Source organism: Phoenix dactylifera, chromosome 1, assembly GCF_051530095.1.
Source record: "Phoenix dactylifera cultivar Ajwa chromosome 1, Ajwa_hap1_PhDact_Kaust_v1.1, whole genome shotgun sequence".
Classification (NCBI taxonomy): domain Eukaryota; kingdom Viridiplantae; phylum Streptophyta; class Magnoliopsida; order Arecales; family Arecaceae; genus Phoenix; species Phoenix dactylifera.
The window spans coordinates 22,917,191-22,933,095 of NC_143190.1; the positions used below are offsets into that span (position 1 = coordinate 22,917,191).

Sequence of the window (15,905 nt, forward strand, 5' to 3'; positions counted from 1 at the left end):
TTGGTCCCATTTCTTAGTTAAGTCAGACCCACCGTATAACCGTAGGAATAAAGTCGTCATTGGGACCTCACCTAACAGTTATTGGTGCCCAACCCCACCTTTACCCTACAACATCTCATGTCTATAGAGAGGTCCAGCCCCCCGATGCAACTTGACCACTGTGTCCAGCCGAGACAAATCAACATCAGAAAGGCCTTAGCAGCTCTACTACAGTGGAAGACCTATTGACTTAATATTGGTTAATCAGGTCTTAGTGTTTGCAACTTGAGCTCTTCATAAGAGGTAATCGAACAATTGGCCAGGTAAGCAAGTGGGAGGCTCCCCTTACTCAGAGAGTAAGGTCCTAATTAAGTAACCACCTTTCATGCTTTTCTAGACACCAATTAGATCAATTAATCTAATATGACTTGCTCATGTCGGTTCACTCTCGACTTGATAGAGGAGGTTTTGATTTAGGTCTCAATTGGGTTTGCTACATCACATGTAAACCTATCTACCCGACTCACATTCACATCACATGCAAACGGCACATTGCAGGCAGTTAAAATCGCAGCAATAATTAAAGCTAAACTTTAAATAGGTAATGATCATGGATTCTAGTTAGGTCGTATTACAAGCACATGCACGTCAATCGATCAACTGGTCTTCAACTCTTGAATTGGTTCCAAGCCTCCTTGATCCGATCCTTGATCAACTCTTGATCCAATCGCCATCAACCGCTTAGATCACCTGTTCATCTCATGCCTAGTCTTCAACTTGATCGTTGACGTACATCACATCACACAAATACAACCAGATTGTAAAATAAAAATAAAAATAAATTACATCTCCTTTTAGGAGGCACGCAGGCCTCTCAAAACATCAAATAAGATGCATGCAAGCATCTGAAAAATTACATGACATTGCAGATCACATCGCAGGTCATTACATTTGATACCAAAAGGGTTTGAATCCTATGATCATCACCATATGCAACAATTATAATTTTCAGATCTGAAAACTAACTGATTATATCATGACATAGGTTGCTGATCATGCTAATCATGATTCTAAACTTTGTAATCTCATTAACAACGCAATTAGAATCATCATTTTATCACATAAAAATCAGCATGCAAAAATCAGCACTCCTGAAAAATCTGCATGCAGAAATTTTCAGCATGCATGATCATTCAATTTTCAGATCTAATAAGCCTTTAGATAATTAATTCTTACCTTAATCTATGAAACCTGGCTCTGATACCATTGTTGGGAACCTGCACATGCCGCTGATATTTCAAAAAAATTCAGATGGCAGCGGAATCGGCATAAGCGGGATCGACGTTCATCGCATGAACGTTGTTTCATGAACCGTTCGTAGTTAGATAAGAATTAAAACTTTTTAAACCTTTAGGAAGATCAGATCTTCACCTTGTGCGGGTAGATGATCACCGCAAACTGAAGTTCGTGGTCTAGGATGAAGGTTTGCTTGAAGCCGTTCAAGTGTCCGGCCTCTACGGGTATCCACACGAAGCAGTGATCCGATCAAAGCTCTCTTGTCTTCCCGGGGTGCTAGCTCCCTTGCAAAGACTTCTTTTGATGGCTGATTTCCTCTCTTTCAATCAACCCTTGATTGTGCTTGAGAGGAGGAAGAAGAAGGATGAAGAAGAGGAAGAAGAAGAATCCCCACGCAGCCTTCTTTCTTTTCCCTGCGTTGGAAGGAAGAAGGGAGGAAGAGGATGCCGCCAACACCTTTGGCTTTTATCTTCCTTGCTTGCGGCTGAACCAAGAGGAGAGGAGAGGGAGGCGTACGGCAAGGAGGAAGAGGACTTCTTCTATGCCCTAGGTGCCGCCCACAAGTCCCTTTTTATAGACATGTGGAGCTCCTAACATTTAGGAGTTCTTGATGTCTTTCCTAAGAGGGGGCGCCGTCTCTTCTCCCTTCTCCACGTGGAAAGGGGAGGGGCTTATCCCCTTCCTCATGGTAAACCCTAATCCATATTAGGTAGGATTGGAATGCCCTAATGTGGTCAAGCCCTAATCCAATTAGGCTTAGCCCAAGGGTGAACCAATTTGGATCCAATCTTGGTAAGTCCTAATCCAATTAGAACTTAAATCAATTTTGACTCAATTGAACTCTTCAATCCTAATCCAATTAGGAGTCTTATTGATTCATTAGATTAATAATTAATTGTGACTTAAGAAACTCTAATCCAAATTAGGACATATTTAATTTTAGTCCTAATCCAATTAGGACTCTATTTGAATCCGAAGTCAAAATCCGATTAGGACTCTAGAAATCCTACTCCAAGTAGGAATCCAATTTTGATTCAAAACTCCTAATCTCATTAGGATTGCAGGAATCCTATTCCAAGTAGGAATCTCAGTCCTACTCCAACTAGGATTCCCAGTCCTAATCCAATTAGGACTCTAGGAATCCTACTCGAAGTAGGACTCTTGTTTCAAGTCCAATTAATTAATTTCCTTTCCTTCTTCAACTTCTTATCAATCGAATTGATTACTCGTGATTCATAATCACTTTTCAACCATCAGATCGGTCAATACTTCTAGTGTGTGTGTGACCCCATAGGTTCTATTCTGACTGGTAGTGAGATATATTGTGATCTCTATCACTATATCATTGAAAACTCCTTTTAATGGGTTGGAACGATTCCAACTCAACTCATTAGGGTTTATCGATCATCGAGATAATCCCTGTGAGTCCCACCATCCACCAGTGACACCTAGCAGCATGTAGTGGCTACCCAGTAGAATAGAAAGATGAACCTCTAGGTGCAGTTACCATGTGATACAGTCCTACTATCGTGGATCCCTACAGGACGGAGGTCATGGACAACTCGTGAAACCCCATCGTCTGTCATATGTCAAAATTTATTCGACTCGAGTTCGATAGTGAAAAACTCTTTCTCCACTTTATATTACTGCCCTGGCCAAGGTCTTAGAACTCAGTCTAACAAATCACATAGGATCACTCCTCTTCTATCAAGGTCGATAGATTCCTTGTAGGTGCATACCCTACTCCTATAGTGAACCTACTGCAGCCAATCTACACTGCATTGACCCATATGGCTAGAGACCATGTATGTGTGCAGTCAAACTACAATAACCTCACTGTGAGTAGCCGAAGCACCGCAGGTCAAAGGACCAGTCATACTACTGCAACATCAAGCAAGTCACTGATGAGTGGATAGACATCCAAGTGACTTCTTGTCTTGGTCACGCTCAGTACCCTTGTTCTCTAACAAGCACCTGCACTATCACTTCAGTGTCCCTACACTGTGGACTCAAGTCTCGTCCATCCAGAAGGAAAGTGATCTGTGCACTGATCGGATCGATCACCGTCCTTGTGATGATCCATTGATCAGGAGCATTTAGAAATTAATCACCAATGATACATGGCTCAAATTCTCAACTCTTGAGAATATGTATCATCATCTTATTAATTCCTTGGACGATTCATAGACACATAAACAATATGAATGAAAAGAATGCCCATTTATTAATCAATAATAATAAAGTCAAGTACAAAATTATGTCCCAGAATTATTAATGTGTTAGCCAGATTGGCTTCTAGGGCATACTTCTAACACCCAAGGTCTTTCATGGAGAATTCTTTTGACAACCAGACCTTGACCGAGGTTAGCATGGGAATATAATTCCCTATCAGGAGGATGTCGTCAATGTACAGTACGAGGAACACGATAGCGCTCCCACTAACCTTCTTATAGACACACGGTTCCTCTTCGTTCTTGATGAAATCAAACGTTTTGATTGCATCATTGAAACGAGTATTCCAACTCCGAGATGCTTGCTTTAGTCCATAAATGGACCTTTGCAACTTGCAGACCTTATGATTTCCATCACTGGAAGTGAAACCCAAAGGCTGCTCCATGTAGATTTCTTCATCAAGATATCCATTCAGAAAAGCTGTTTTCACATCCATCTGCCAAATTTTATAATCATGAAATGCTGCAATGGCAAACAATATTTGGATGGATTTTAGCATGGCTATAGGTGAAAAGGTTTCCTGATAGTCAATGCCTTCGCGCTGACTATACCCTTTTGCCACCAGCCTTGCCTTATAGGTCTCTACCTTTCCATCCGAACCTATCTTTCTTTTCTAGATCCATTTGCATCCAATAGGTACAATACCTTCTGGTGGATCCACTAAAGTTCAGACTTGGTTGGAAAGCATGGAGTCTAACTCTGACTTCATAGCTTCCAGCCATTTCTCGGAATCGATATCTGATATCGCCTCGTTGTAGGTTTTGGGATCTTGTATATGTTCTCCATCTCCCACGAGGAACATTTTCTTAGTATCCTCTTTAAGCATACCTAAGTATCTATGAGAAGGATGGGAGACCCTACTAGATCTGCGAGGTGGTTGAGGGACATCGTGTACTGTTTCTATATGAATGGGTTCTATAGGATCCATGACTCATTGCTTTTAAGAGACTTTCTCTTCAAGCTCAATTTTCCTCCCACTGCCTCTATCAAGGATAAACTGTTTTTCCAAGAAGATGGCATGTCGGCTCACAAAAATATTGTGATCCTCTGAGATATAAAAATTGCATCCTAATGACACTTTAGGATATCCTATAAAACGAGCACTTATGGTCCTAGCCTCTAGCTTGTCTGCCTGTAGTCGTTTGACATGGGCCGGACATCCCCAAATTTTGAGATGACCAAGACTTGGTTTCTTACCATGCCATATCTCATATGATGTGGTAGGAACGGATTTAGAGGGAACTCTATTCAGTAGATATACTGTGGTAAGTAAGGCATCTCCCCAAAGAAACATAGGTAAATTAGTGAAGCTCATCATGGACCATACCATATCCAATAGAGTCCGATTTCTCCTCTCTGACACCCCGTTGAGTTGAGATGTACCCGGAGGAGTCCATTGTGAGACTATGCCATTCTCCTTGAGATAGTTCCGGAATTCCCCACTAAGGTATTCTCCTCCTCGATTTGATCGAAGAGCCTTAAGATGTTTTCCAGTTTATTTTTCTACTTCGTTTCTGAACTTTTTGAACTTTTCAAAAGATTCAGATTTGTATCTCGTAAGACACACATACCCGTACCGTGAATAATCATCGATAAAGGTAATGAAGTACGAATAACGACTCCTGGCTTGCACATCGAATGGGCCACACACATCTGTGTGTACCAGGGTAAGTATTTCGGTGGTCCTCTCCCCATGTCCTACAAAGAGCAATCTAGCCATTTTTTCTTGAAGGCAGGACTCGCAAACTGGATATGACTCAGAAGTCAATGAGCCGAGAAGCCCATCTTTATCCATTTTGTTCATTCTGTCCTCTCCAATATGGCCAAGCCTAAGGTGCCACAAATACTTCTGGTTTATCTCATCCCTGGATCTTTTGGATCCTTTGGCACTCACTTCTTGCTCAGACATATTTATAGATACATCCATATACAAATGATAGAGACTGTCAATCATAAAACCACGTGCGACTATTTTATTTCTGAAATAAATAGAACAGCAGTCTTTGTCAAATGTAAAAATATGACCTTCCTATGCTAGACATGAAACAGAAATCAAATTTCTGCTAGCAGTAGGTACATAATAACAGTCTCTAAGCAATAAACTAAAACCAGACGGTAGTCGCAGAGGGTAGGTGCCCACAGCCACAGCAGCAACTTATGCCCCGTTGCCAACTCGAAGGGTTACCGCACCTTCCGCCAGCCTTCTACTTTTCTTTAGACCCTGCATAGTAGTGCACAAATGAGCACTAGAACCAGAATCTACAACCCAACTAGAAGTAGAGAAAACCGTAAGGTTAGTTTCAATTACGAGCAAGTCTAGCATACCTTCTGAAGGTGTGTCTGCCTTCTTGTTCTTCAGGCTCTCGAGGTATGAAGGACAGTTCCTCTTCCAGTGGCCATCGACATTGCAGTGAAAACATTTTCGTTTGTCATTAGCCTTTTCTTTTGAACTTCCTTCTTTGGCTTCTTGTCTTTCTTCTGCTTCTTTGCAGGCTTCTTTTTCTTCCAAGTAGACTTTCTCTTGGAACCAGAAGTCAACTCAGCAGCAAGAACATTGCTCCTTGAACCTTTCAAGGCTCCCTCAGCAGTTACCAACATATTTAACAGTTCAGTCTTAGTGCATTCAATCTTATTCATGCGGTAGTTTACTATAAACTGTCCAAATGAATCAGGAAGGAATTGAAGGATCAGATCTACTTGCAATTCCTTGTGCATGTTCATACTGAGCTTCTCAAGCTCCTCCAGGTCCTTGATCATAGTCAGACCGTGATCATGGACAGACTGCTCCTCGCGCATCTTTGCATTGAAGAGCCTCTTGGACACTTCAAAACGAGCTGTGCGACTCTACTCACCATACAACTCTTGCAGGTGTGCCAGTATGTCCCTAGCAGTCTTCATATTCTCATGCTGGCATTGGAGTTCATTGGACATGGATGCCATGATGTAGCACTTGACCCTAATGTCATCATCTGTCCACTTTTCATGCATCGTACGCTGATCAGCGGTCGGACGTGCTGGTAATGTGGGGATATTATTGTCGAGCACATTGCCTATTTTCTCGCAACTTAGAACAATTTTGAGATTTCTAAGCCAGTCTCTGTAATTAGTACTAGTCAATCGGTTGGTCTCAAGAATACGGGTCAAAGAGTTTGAGGCTGATATTATGATCTGCAGAGAGTAAAGATTCTACTTAGACTATTGTACTTGATCCTAATCTGTTCTAGGATCTTTTAGAACAAATGTACCTCTCACTATTTTTTCGAATTCCTCACACTCTCCTGGTAGAAAAACGAAAATCCTACACGACTAGGATTTCTAGTGGGTACTGCGGTTCCACGGATTTACATGCCACCTCACCTAACAGTTATTGGTGACACATAAATAGATGAGTGTACAACTCTTGTACAATGCTTCTCAAGCATGTTGCAGTGCTACTTGTCTCTAAGTCATGAAGACCTCACCTAACAGTTATTGGTCCCATTCCTTAGTTAAGTCAGACCCACCGTATAACCGTAGAAATAAAGTTGTCATTGGGTCCTCACCTAACAATTATTGGTGCCCAACCCCATCTTTATCCCTACAACATCACATGTCTATAGAGAGGTCCAGCCCTCCGATGCAACTTACCCACTGTGTCCAGTCGAGACAAATCAATATCAGAAAGACCTTAGCAGCTCTACTACGGTGGAAGACCTTTGGACTTAATATCAATTAATTAGGTCTTAGTGTTTGCAACTTGAACTCTTCATAAGAGGTAATCGAATAATTGGCCAGATAAGCAGGTGGAAGGCTCCCCTTACTCAGAGAGTAAGATCCTAATTAAGTAACCACCTTTCATGCTTTCCTAGACACCAATTAGATCAATTAATCTAATATGACTCGCTCATGTTGGTTCACTCTCGACTTGATTGAGAAGGTTTTAGTTTAGGTCTCATATGGATTGGTCAATTAGTTTGCATCACGTGTAAACCTATCTACCCCGCTCATATTCGCATCACATGCAAATAGCACATCACAGGCAGTTATAATTGCAGCAATAAATTAAAGCTGAATTTTAAATAGGTGATGATCATGGATTCTAACTAAGTCATATTACAAGCATATGCACGTCAATCGATCAGATGGTCTTCAACTCTTGAATTAGTCCTGAGCCTTCTTGATTCGATCCCTAATCAACTCTTGATCCAATCACCATCAACCGCTCACTTTCGTCATTCATCTCATGTACTTTCTTTGACTTGCTCGTTGACGTACATCACATCATAGAAATACAACCAGATATTTAATAATATATTACATCCCTTTTAGGAGGCACGCAGGCCTCTCGAAACATCAAATAAGATGCATACAAGCATCTGAAAAATTACATGACATTGCAGATCACATTGCAGGTCTTTACAGTTGATACCAAAAGGGTTTGAATCCAATGATCATCACCACATGCAACAATTATAATTTTCAGATCTGAAATCTAATTGATTATCTTATGACATGGGTTGCTGATCATGATAAACATGATTCTAAACTTTGTAATCTCATTAACAATGCAATTATAATCATCAATTTATCACATAAAAATCAGCATACAAATATCAGCAATCCTGAAAAATTCTGCATGCAGAAAATTTCAGCATACATATCCTTTTAAATTTCAGATCTATCATGCCCGTTAATAATTAATTCTAACCATAATCTACGAAGCCTAAGCTCTAATACCACTGTTGGGAACCCGCCCATGCCGCAGAAAATTAAATACTTTTCAGATGGAAGCAGAAGAGGTATGTGCGGGATCGACGTTCATCCTATGAATGTTGTTCAAAACTGTTCGTAGATAGATTAGAATTAAAAAACTTTTAATTTAATTATGAAGATCAGATCTTCACCTTGTGCGGGTAGGTGATCACCGCAAACTGAAGTTCATGGTTTATGATGAAGGTTCGCTTGAAGTCGTTCACGCGTCCGGCCTCTATGGATATCCACACGAAGCAGAGGACCGATCAAAGCTTCCTTGTCTCCCCGGGGTGCTAGCTCCCTTGCAGAGACTACTTTAGATGGCTGCTTTTCTTCCTTTGAATCAACTCTTGATTATGCTTGGGAGGAGGAAGAAGAAGAAGGCTCTAAGGAGAAGAACCAAAGGCTACTTGCAACCTTTTCTTTTCCCTGCGTTGGAAGAAGGAAGGGAGGAGGGAGGAGGGCCGCCAACACCTTTCTTTTCTTTCCCTTGCTTGCGGCTGAAAACCAAGAGGAGGAAGGGGGCTCACGGCTGGAGAGGGAAGTGGATTCTCATGCCCTAGGTGTTGCCCCTTTGCATCCCTTTTATGGCGTGTGGAGCTCCTACTAATTAGGAGCTCCTTATATTTTTCCAAGAGGGGCGCCGACCCCTCTTATGTTGCCGCACCAACCAAGAGAAAGGGGAGGGGTGTGAGCCCCTCCCTTTTGTGTTGCCCTAGTCCTCATTAAGTAAGGATTGGGAGGCCCCTATTTGGTTTAGTCATAATCATATTAGGCTTTAACCAAATCATGAACCATTTGGGTTTAATCTAGGTAAGTCCTAATCCAATTAGAACTCAAATCAATTTTGACTCAATTGAACTCTTCAATCCTAGTCCAATTAGGAGTCTTGTTAATTCATTAGATTAATAATTAATTAGGACTTAAGAAATCCTAATTCAATTAGGATTTATTCAATTTTAGTCCTAATCCAATTAGGACTCTAATTTGAATCCGAAGTCCTAATCCAATTAGGACTTCTAGGAATCCTATTCTAAGTAGGAATCCAAATTGAATTCAAAATCCTAATCCAATTAGGATTGTAGGAATCCTACTCCAAGTAGGACTCCCAGTCCTAGTCCAAGTAGGATTTCCAGTCCTAAACCAATTAGGACTTCTGGAATCCTATCCCAAGTAGGATTCATGTTTAAGTCCAATTAACTAATTTCCATTGTTCCTTCTTCAACTTGATCATCAATCGAATTGATTACTTGTGATTCATAATCATGTTTCAACCATCGGATCGGTCAATACTTCTAGTGTGTGTGACCCCATAGATTCTATTCTGACTGGTAGTGAGATATATTACAATCTCTATCACAATATCATTGAAAACTCCTTTCAATGGGTTGGAACAGTTCCAACTCAACTCATCAGGGTTTATCGATCATCGAGATATTTCCTGTGAGTCTCACCATCCACCAGTGACACCTAGCAGCATGTAGTTGCTATCCAGCAGAATGGAATGATGAACCTCTAGATGCAGTTATCGTATGATACAGTCCTACTATCGTGGATCCCTATAGGATGGAGGTCATGGACAACTCGTCAAACCCCATCGTCTGTCATATGTCAAGATTTATTCGACTTAAGCTCGAGAGTGGAAAACTCTTTCTCCACTATACAATCTACCCCGGCCGAGGTCTTACGAACTCAGTCTTATAAATCACATAGGATCTCTCCTTATCTACCAAGATCGATAGATTCCATATAGGTGCATACCTTACTCCTACAGTGAACCTACTGTAGCCAATCTACACTACATGGACCCATATGTCTAGAGACTATGTATATGTGCAGTCAAACTACAATAACCTCACTGTGAGTAGCCGAAGCACCGCAGATCAAAGGACCAGTCACACTACTGCAACATCAAGCAAGTCACTGACGAGTGGATAGACATCCAAGTGACTTCTTGTCTTGGTCACGTTCAGTACCCTTGTTCTTAACAAGCACTTGCACTATTACTTCAGTGTCGCCACACTGTGGACTCGAGTCTCGTCCATCCATAAGGAAAGCAATGGGTGCACTGATCGGATCGATCACCGTCCTCATGATGATCCATTGATCAGGAGCATTCAGAAATTAATCACTAATGATGCATGGCTCAAATTGTTAACTCTTAAGAATATGCATCATCATCTTATTAATTTTTGGACGACTCATAAACACATAAATAATATAAATGAAAAAGATGCCTTTTATTTATTCAATAATAAATAGTCAAGTACAAAATTATGTCCTAGAATTAATAATGTGTCAGCTAGATTGGCTTCTAGGGCATACATCTAACAGTTCAATCCTTGGCCTTGGAAGATGGTAAACACCCGCTCTATAACCTCGAAGCAGTAAGTAGCGGCATCTTCAAAGGGCGTCGACCCACATCAAGAAGGCTCGCAATCACCCGCGGCCTCGGCGGACCTAAGACCCGATCTTGATTCCACCGACCGTCTCTTGGAGTTTTTGCATGGGAATCAAACAACTATGCAGCAGAGCCAACAATAATTGATGGAGAAAATGGATACCACGCAACGCCATATTGAGATGATGTTGCAACTATTGCTAAAGCAGCAGCAAAAAACTCCACCAGGGGAAGCTCCGAGTCGGACCCGGGTGGAATCTTCGGCCCCTACCCGTGGACGACCAAGACGGAGGGGATCCCCTCCTCGCGAGCCTCTCCTTCCCAACCCACCAGAGGAGACGCGGCTGGACCAAGGAGAAGATCGACCAAGACCCCGACCCGAGCTCATACCGATTAGCGCATGCGCTAGGGCTCGAGGGATGAGCCCGATTGGCATCGACGACGGGTCGGATATGGAGGATGATCCCATCCAGAATTTTTAAATGAGGAACCAGCGTGTGGGGGAATACCCACGCCGAGGATATGAACGAGATCAGGATCGTAATGGAGATCGAGAGGGAGAAAATTGCGGATTAACTCTTAGGCTGAAATTTTCCAAGTTTAAAGACGGCGATCCTCTCGATTGGGTGTATCGAGCTGAGCGATTCTTTCACTACCATGGCACAGCGGAGGACCAAAAGGTATTGATCTCATCTTTTCACCTAGAAGAGACCGCCCTGCGATGGTTTCAAACCGCCGACCGAGCCCGACCTTTCGACGGTTGGGAGGATTTTTCTGCAGTAATTTGTCGGCGTTTCGACCCTACCGAGTACGATGACTTCCAGTCTATGCTATCAAGGGTCACCCAAAAGACTACTGTTAGAGCCTTTCAAGAGGAGTTTGAGAGGATCAGCAACCAAGTGGTGGGGTGGAGCGACTCCGCGCTGAAATGCGTATACCTCGGAGGACTTCGTGTCGACATTCAAGCCGAGGTGAGGACTTTGCGGCCACAATCGCTGGAGGATGCCTTTGCCTTGGCCCTGATGGTGGAAGAGAAAATCAAGACCATCGAGCAGCAGCACGGGGCAGCTGGACCAACCGCCGGGCCGGCCAAACCGCAGGGGGCTCCATCGGCCAGCCGAGAGCACCGACGGCTGCAGCAGCCAACACAGGGCTGAGGACCCCTCTTCGCTTGTCAGGTGATGTCAAGAGGGTTGAGCGTCCACCCGGGAGGACCTTGACACCAGCACAAGTGGAGGAACATCGAGCAAAAGGCCTATGTTTTCGCTGCGATGAGAAATTTACACTGGGACACCGGTGTGCGCGGCCCGTCGGAGCGGTGATGTTGATCGACGGATTGGAGGACAAGGCCGTGGCTGAAGATGGTGATGAGGTTGCTGAGGACGAGCCCCAAGATTTAGAGGCCGAGGAAGAGGACGTGCCACCTCAGATTTCATTGCATGCCTACTCCGGATCGGCGACACCGAAAACGCTACGCGTGGACAGCATGATCAAAAGACGTATGGTGCGTATCCCCAAAAGACGTATGGCTCGTCAAACACCCCCGACGCGTCGAATGGGTTGTTTAGTCTGACCTCTTGTGTTGGCCCGACATCATTCTGTCTCCCACATTCTCTCCTTTCGTCGGTTAGTTTTTTTTTTGACTTCGATTCGCGATTGGAGTTGTACGCATCATGGTCATCGTTCCCTTAGCAGATGACACAGCGTGTGAGGATGCTTTTGAGCCAAAGGACTCCTTAACAGATCGGTCTCATAGCAGAGTCGACATTGGGCTTCGACATGGCATTGGGTGATGGAACCACGTTGAGGGCGGAGGGCATATGCCGAGGCATCATTTTGATGATCCAGGGCAGCCAATTCAAGCTCGTTCTCTACCCGTTGGCATTACGAGGAGCTGATTTGGTCCTTGGTACGCAGTGGCTGCAGAGTCTTGGCCCGGTTACATTCGACTTCGCCGAGATGTGGGTGACTTTCAGACGGAGCGGATGGCGAGTTAGATTGGATGGCATTCGGCCTAGCCCAAGGGCTGCACTTCAGCCCCTAGTCGGCTTGCCCGGATCCGGCGTGAGCAGCTAGTTGATGCAGCTCTTACGTATGTCGACGGAGACCATGACGGAGGCTAGTATACCTACTGATTTGGCTGCTCTCTTATAGGGGTTCGCTAATTTAATTGAGGAGCCTCATAGTCTTCCACCCAAGAGGGAGCACGATCATCACATAGAGATTATACCAGGAGCGGAATCGGCGAATGTGAGGCCTTACCGCTACCCGCACGTTCAGAAGGAGGAGATCTCAAAGATGGTACGAGAGATGTTGGAGTGCGGCATCATTCAGCCCAGTAGAAGCTCATATTCATCGCCGGTGCTGCTGGTACATAAGAAGGATGGGACGTGGCAATTCTGCGTCGACTACCGGGCAGTTAACGCAATCACCGTTAAGGACCGGTATCCGATTCCAGTCATAGAGGAGCTGTTGGATGAGCTTGCTGGTGCGGCCTACTTGCAAACTTGATCTTCGTGCCGGATACCACCAGATCCGTGTCAGACCCGAAGATGTGCACAAGACGGCGTTCTGGACACACGATGGCCATTATGAGTTTCGGGTGATGCCGTTCGGCCTCACCAATGCACCAGCGACATTTCAGGGGCTCATGAATGACATATTCAGACCATTACTACGACGGTATGTCCTTGTATTCTTCGATGACATACTGGTTTACAGTCGTTCATGGCAGAAGCACCTAGAGCACTTGGAGGAAGTGCTGAAAATTCTGCGCAGAAATCAATTGAAGGTGAAGCGATCCAAGTGCCTATGGGCCGAGCCGAAGGTCGAGTACCTAGGCCATATCATCTCTGCTGCAGGTGTGGAGCCGGACCAAGCAAAGATACATTGCATGACTGAGTGACCGCTGCCCAAGAACCAAAAGGAGCTGCGAGGATTTTTGGGCCTAACCGGTTATTACCGCCGGTTTGTGGAGGGATATGAAAAGATCGCCACGCCACTGACCCTGCTGCTGCGAAAGGGCGAGTTTAGATGGACCGAGGCAGCGACGGAAGTGTTCGAGAAGCTCAAGGAAGCCATGACGACAGCCCCGGTTTTGGCGCTACCCGATTTCACCAAACCGTTTGTAGTCGAGTGTGATGCTTCCGGTGCCGGCATTGGTGCTATTTTGATGCAAGAGGGACGGCCAATTGCTTTCATGAGCAAGGCGTTGTCCCCTAGGATCCGCTCGCTGTCCACATATGAGAGGGAGATGATGGCGGTCATCCATGTAGTCACAAAGTGGAGGGCATACCTTATCGGCCGCCGATTCATCGTTCGGACTGATCAGCAGAGCCTTCCATTTTTTCTTGAGTAGCGCATACATACTCCAGCCCAGCAGAGGTGGGTGTCGAAGCTTTTCGGCTACGACTATGAGATGGTGTACAAAAAGGGCGCAGAAAATCGAGTGGTGGATGCGCTATCGTGCCAACCCGAGTCCGGCGAGTTGGCAGCTTTGACTATGCCGATTTTCCCTTTTATTTCAGACTTGAGGACCGCCACATGCCGGGATCCGGATCTAGTACAGATCCAGAGGGAGTTGGCAACAGACCCGAGCAGTCACCTCGAGATAGGTTGATTCTGGACCACGGGTCGATCTGCATGCCCACCGATTCAGCCTTGCGGCAGGTACTGATCCAGCACTTCCATGATACTCCTTTTGCTGGACACGAGGGATTTTTCAGGACCTAAAAGAGGCTGAGGCAGAGCTGTACGTGGGTGGGCATGAAGGCAGCAGTCAGAGCTTATTATGTACAACAATGCGATGTGTGCCAAAGGGTGAAGGCGGATTCACTGCGACCTGCCTACTTCAGCCTTTACCGATTCCTGATCAGGTTTGGGAGGATGTGTCGATGGACTTCATTGAGGGGCTGCCATTAGTTCGAGGGTACTCAGTGATCATGGTCGTTGTGGATTGCCTCAGCAAGTATGCCCACTTTGTGGCGCTCGCACATCCATTTTCTACTTGACGGGGGGCAGAGGTCTACATATGGGACGTTGCTCGATTACATGGTATGCCTCGGACTATTGTTTCTGATCGTGACTGCATTTTTGTTAGCGTATTCTGGCAGGCTTACTTCAAACAGCAAGGGACGAAGCTTGCCATGAGCTCAGCTTACCACCCTCAGACCGATGGGCAGACGGAGGTGGTAAACCGCTGCATCGAGCAGTACTTGCACTGTATGATTGGTGATCGGCCCCGAGAGTGGCTTTCTTATTTACCTTGGGCCGAGTATTCGTACAACACTGCTTTCCACTCAGCCATAGGGATGACACCCTTTGAGGCGGTGTATGGATGAGTACCACCGACACTGCGAGTCTATGATCCACTGTCACATGCGTTCCGGACAGAGGCAGATTTTGAGCTCTTAGACCGCGATGTTACCTTGCTACGGTTAAAGTTCCACATAACGACTGCGCAGAACAGGATGAAGCAGCTGCATGATCGGAAGCACAGAGAACCAGTACACGAGGTGGGCGATTGGGTATACATCAAGGTGCAACCTTATCGATAGTTGACACTGCGGCCTATGGTGAACCAGAAGCTCTCTCATCGCTTCTACGGGCCCTTGCAGATCTTGGAGCGCATTGGATCCGTGGCGTATCGCTTGGACTTGCCGACTACATCGAGAGTTCACCCGGTATTCCACGTGTCGCTTCTGAGGGCCCAGCTTGGACCCAAGACATCTGTCGGCCCAATCATACATGAGCCACCAGAGGATGAGGTAGTGGAGCCGGTTCGAGTGCTGGCGAAGCGCAGAATACGAGTAGAAGGACGACTGGAAACCCAGATACTAGTGGAATGGCTGGGGAGAGCAGCAGACCAGGCCACATGGGAGTTTGAGACTGAGATACTTGATTGTTTTCCTGACTTCCGACCTTGAGGACAAGATTAAGGGAAGCATGGTAGAGTGATGCGGTTGGATCCACTAGACCGCCTCGGATTGAATCATTTGGTTATTTTTGCTTTCGAATCCTTGATGTTAATTTTATTTCAGCATAGCCTTGCTCGGGCCAGCCAACTTGGCCTTTATTAGAGTCGCTTTGGGTTTAGTTGTTTTTTGAATTCAATTAGATCAAGTCAAGTTAAGGGGTCAGGTAGCCACCTATAAATAGATGTGCTGAGCACCTATTTCAGCATGCAAAAATTAATTGAAAGGCTTTTGCCCTAGCTCTCTTCCCTTCTCTCCTCTCTTCTTGCGATGCCTTCCCCCTCTCCCTAGGC

The 15,905-nt window shown here is 44.9% G+C and overlaps 1 protein-coding gene across 1 annotated transcript; it reads left to right on the forward strand.

The window, feature by feature from the left end:
- Positions 1-15,210: 15,210 nt before the first annotated feature.
- On the forward strand, positions 15,211-15,564 carry LOC148715112 (uncharacterized). Its single transcript, XM_088718469.2, has one exon. It carries the CDS (start codon positions 15,211-15,213, stop codon positions 15,562-15,564), a length of 354 nt encoding a protein of 117 aa, XP_088574595.2.
- The last annotated feature ends 341 nt before the right edge of the window (positions 15,565-15,905 follow it).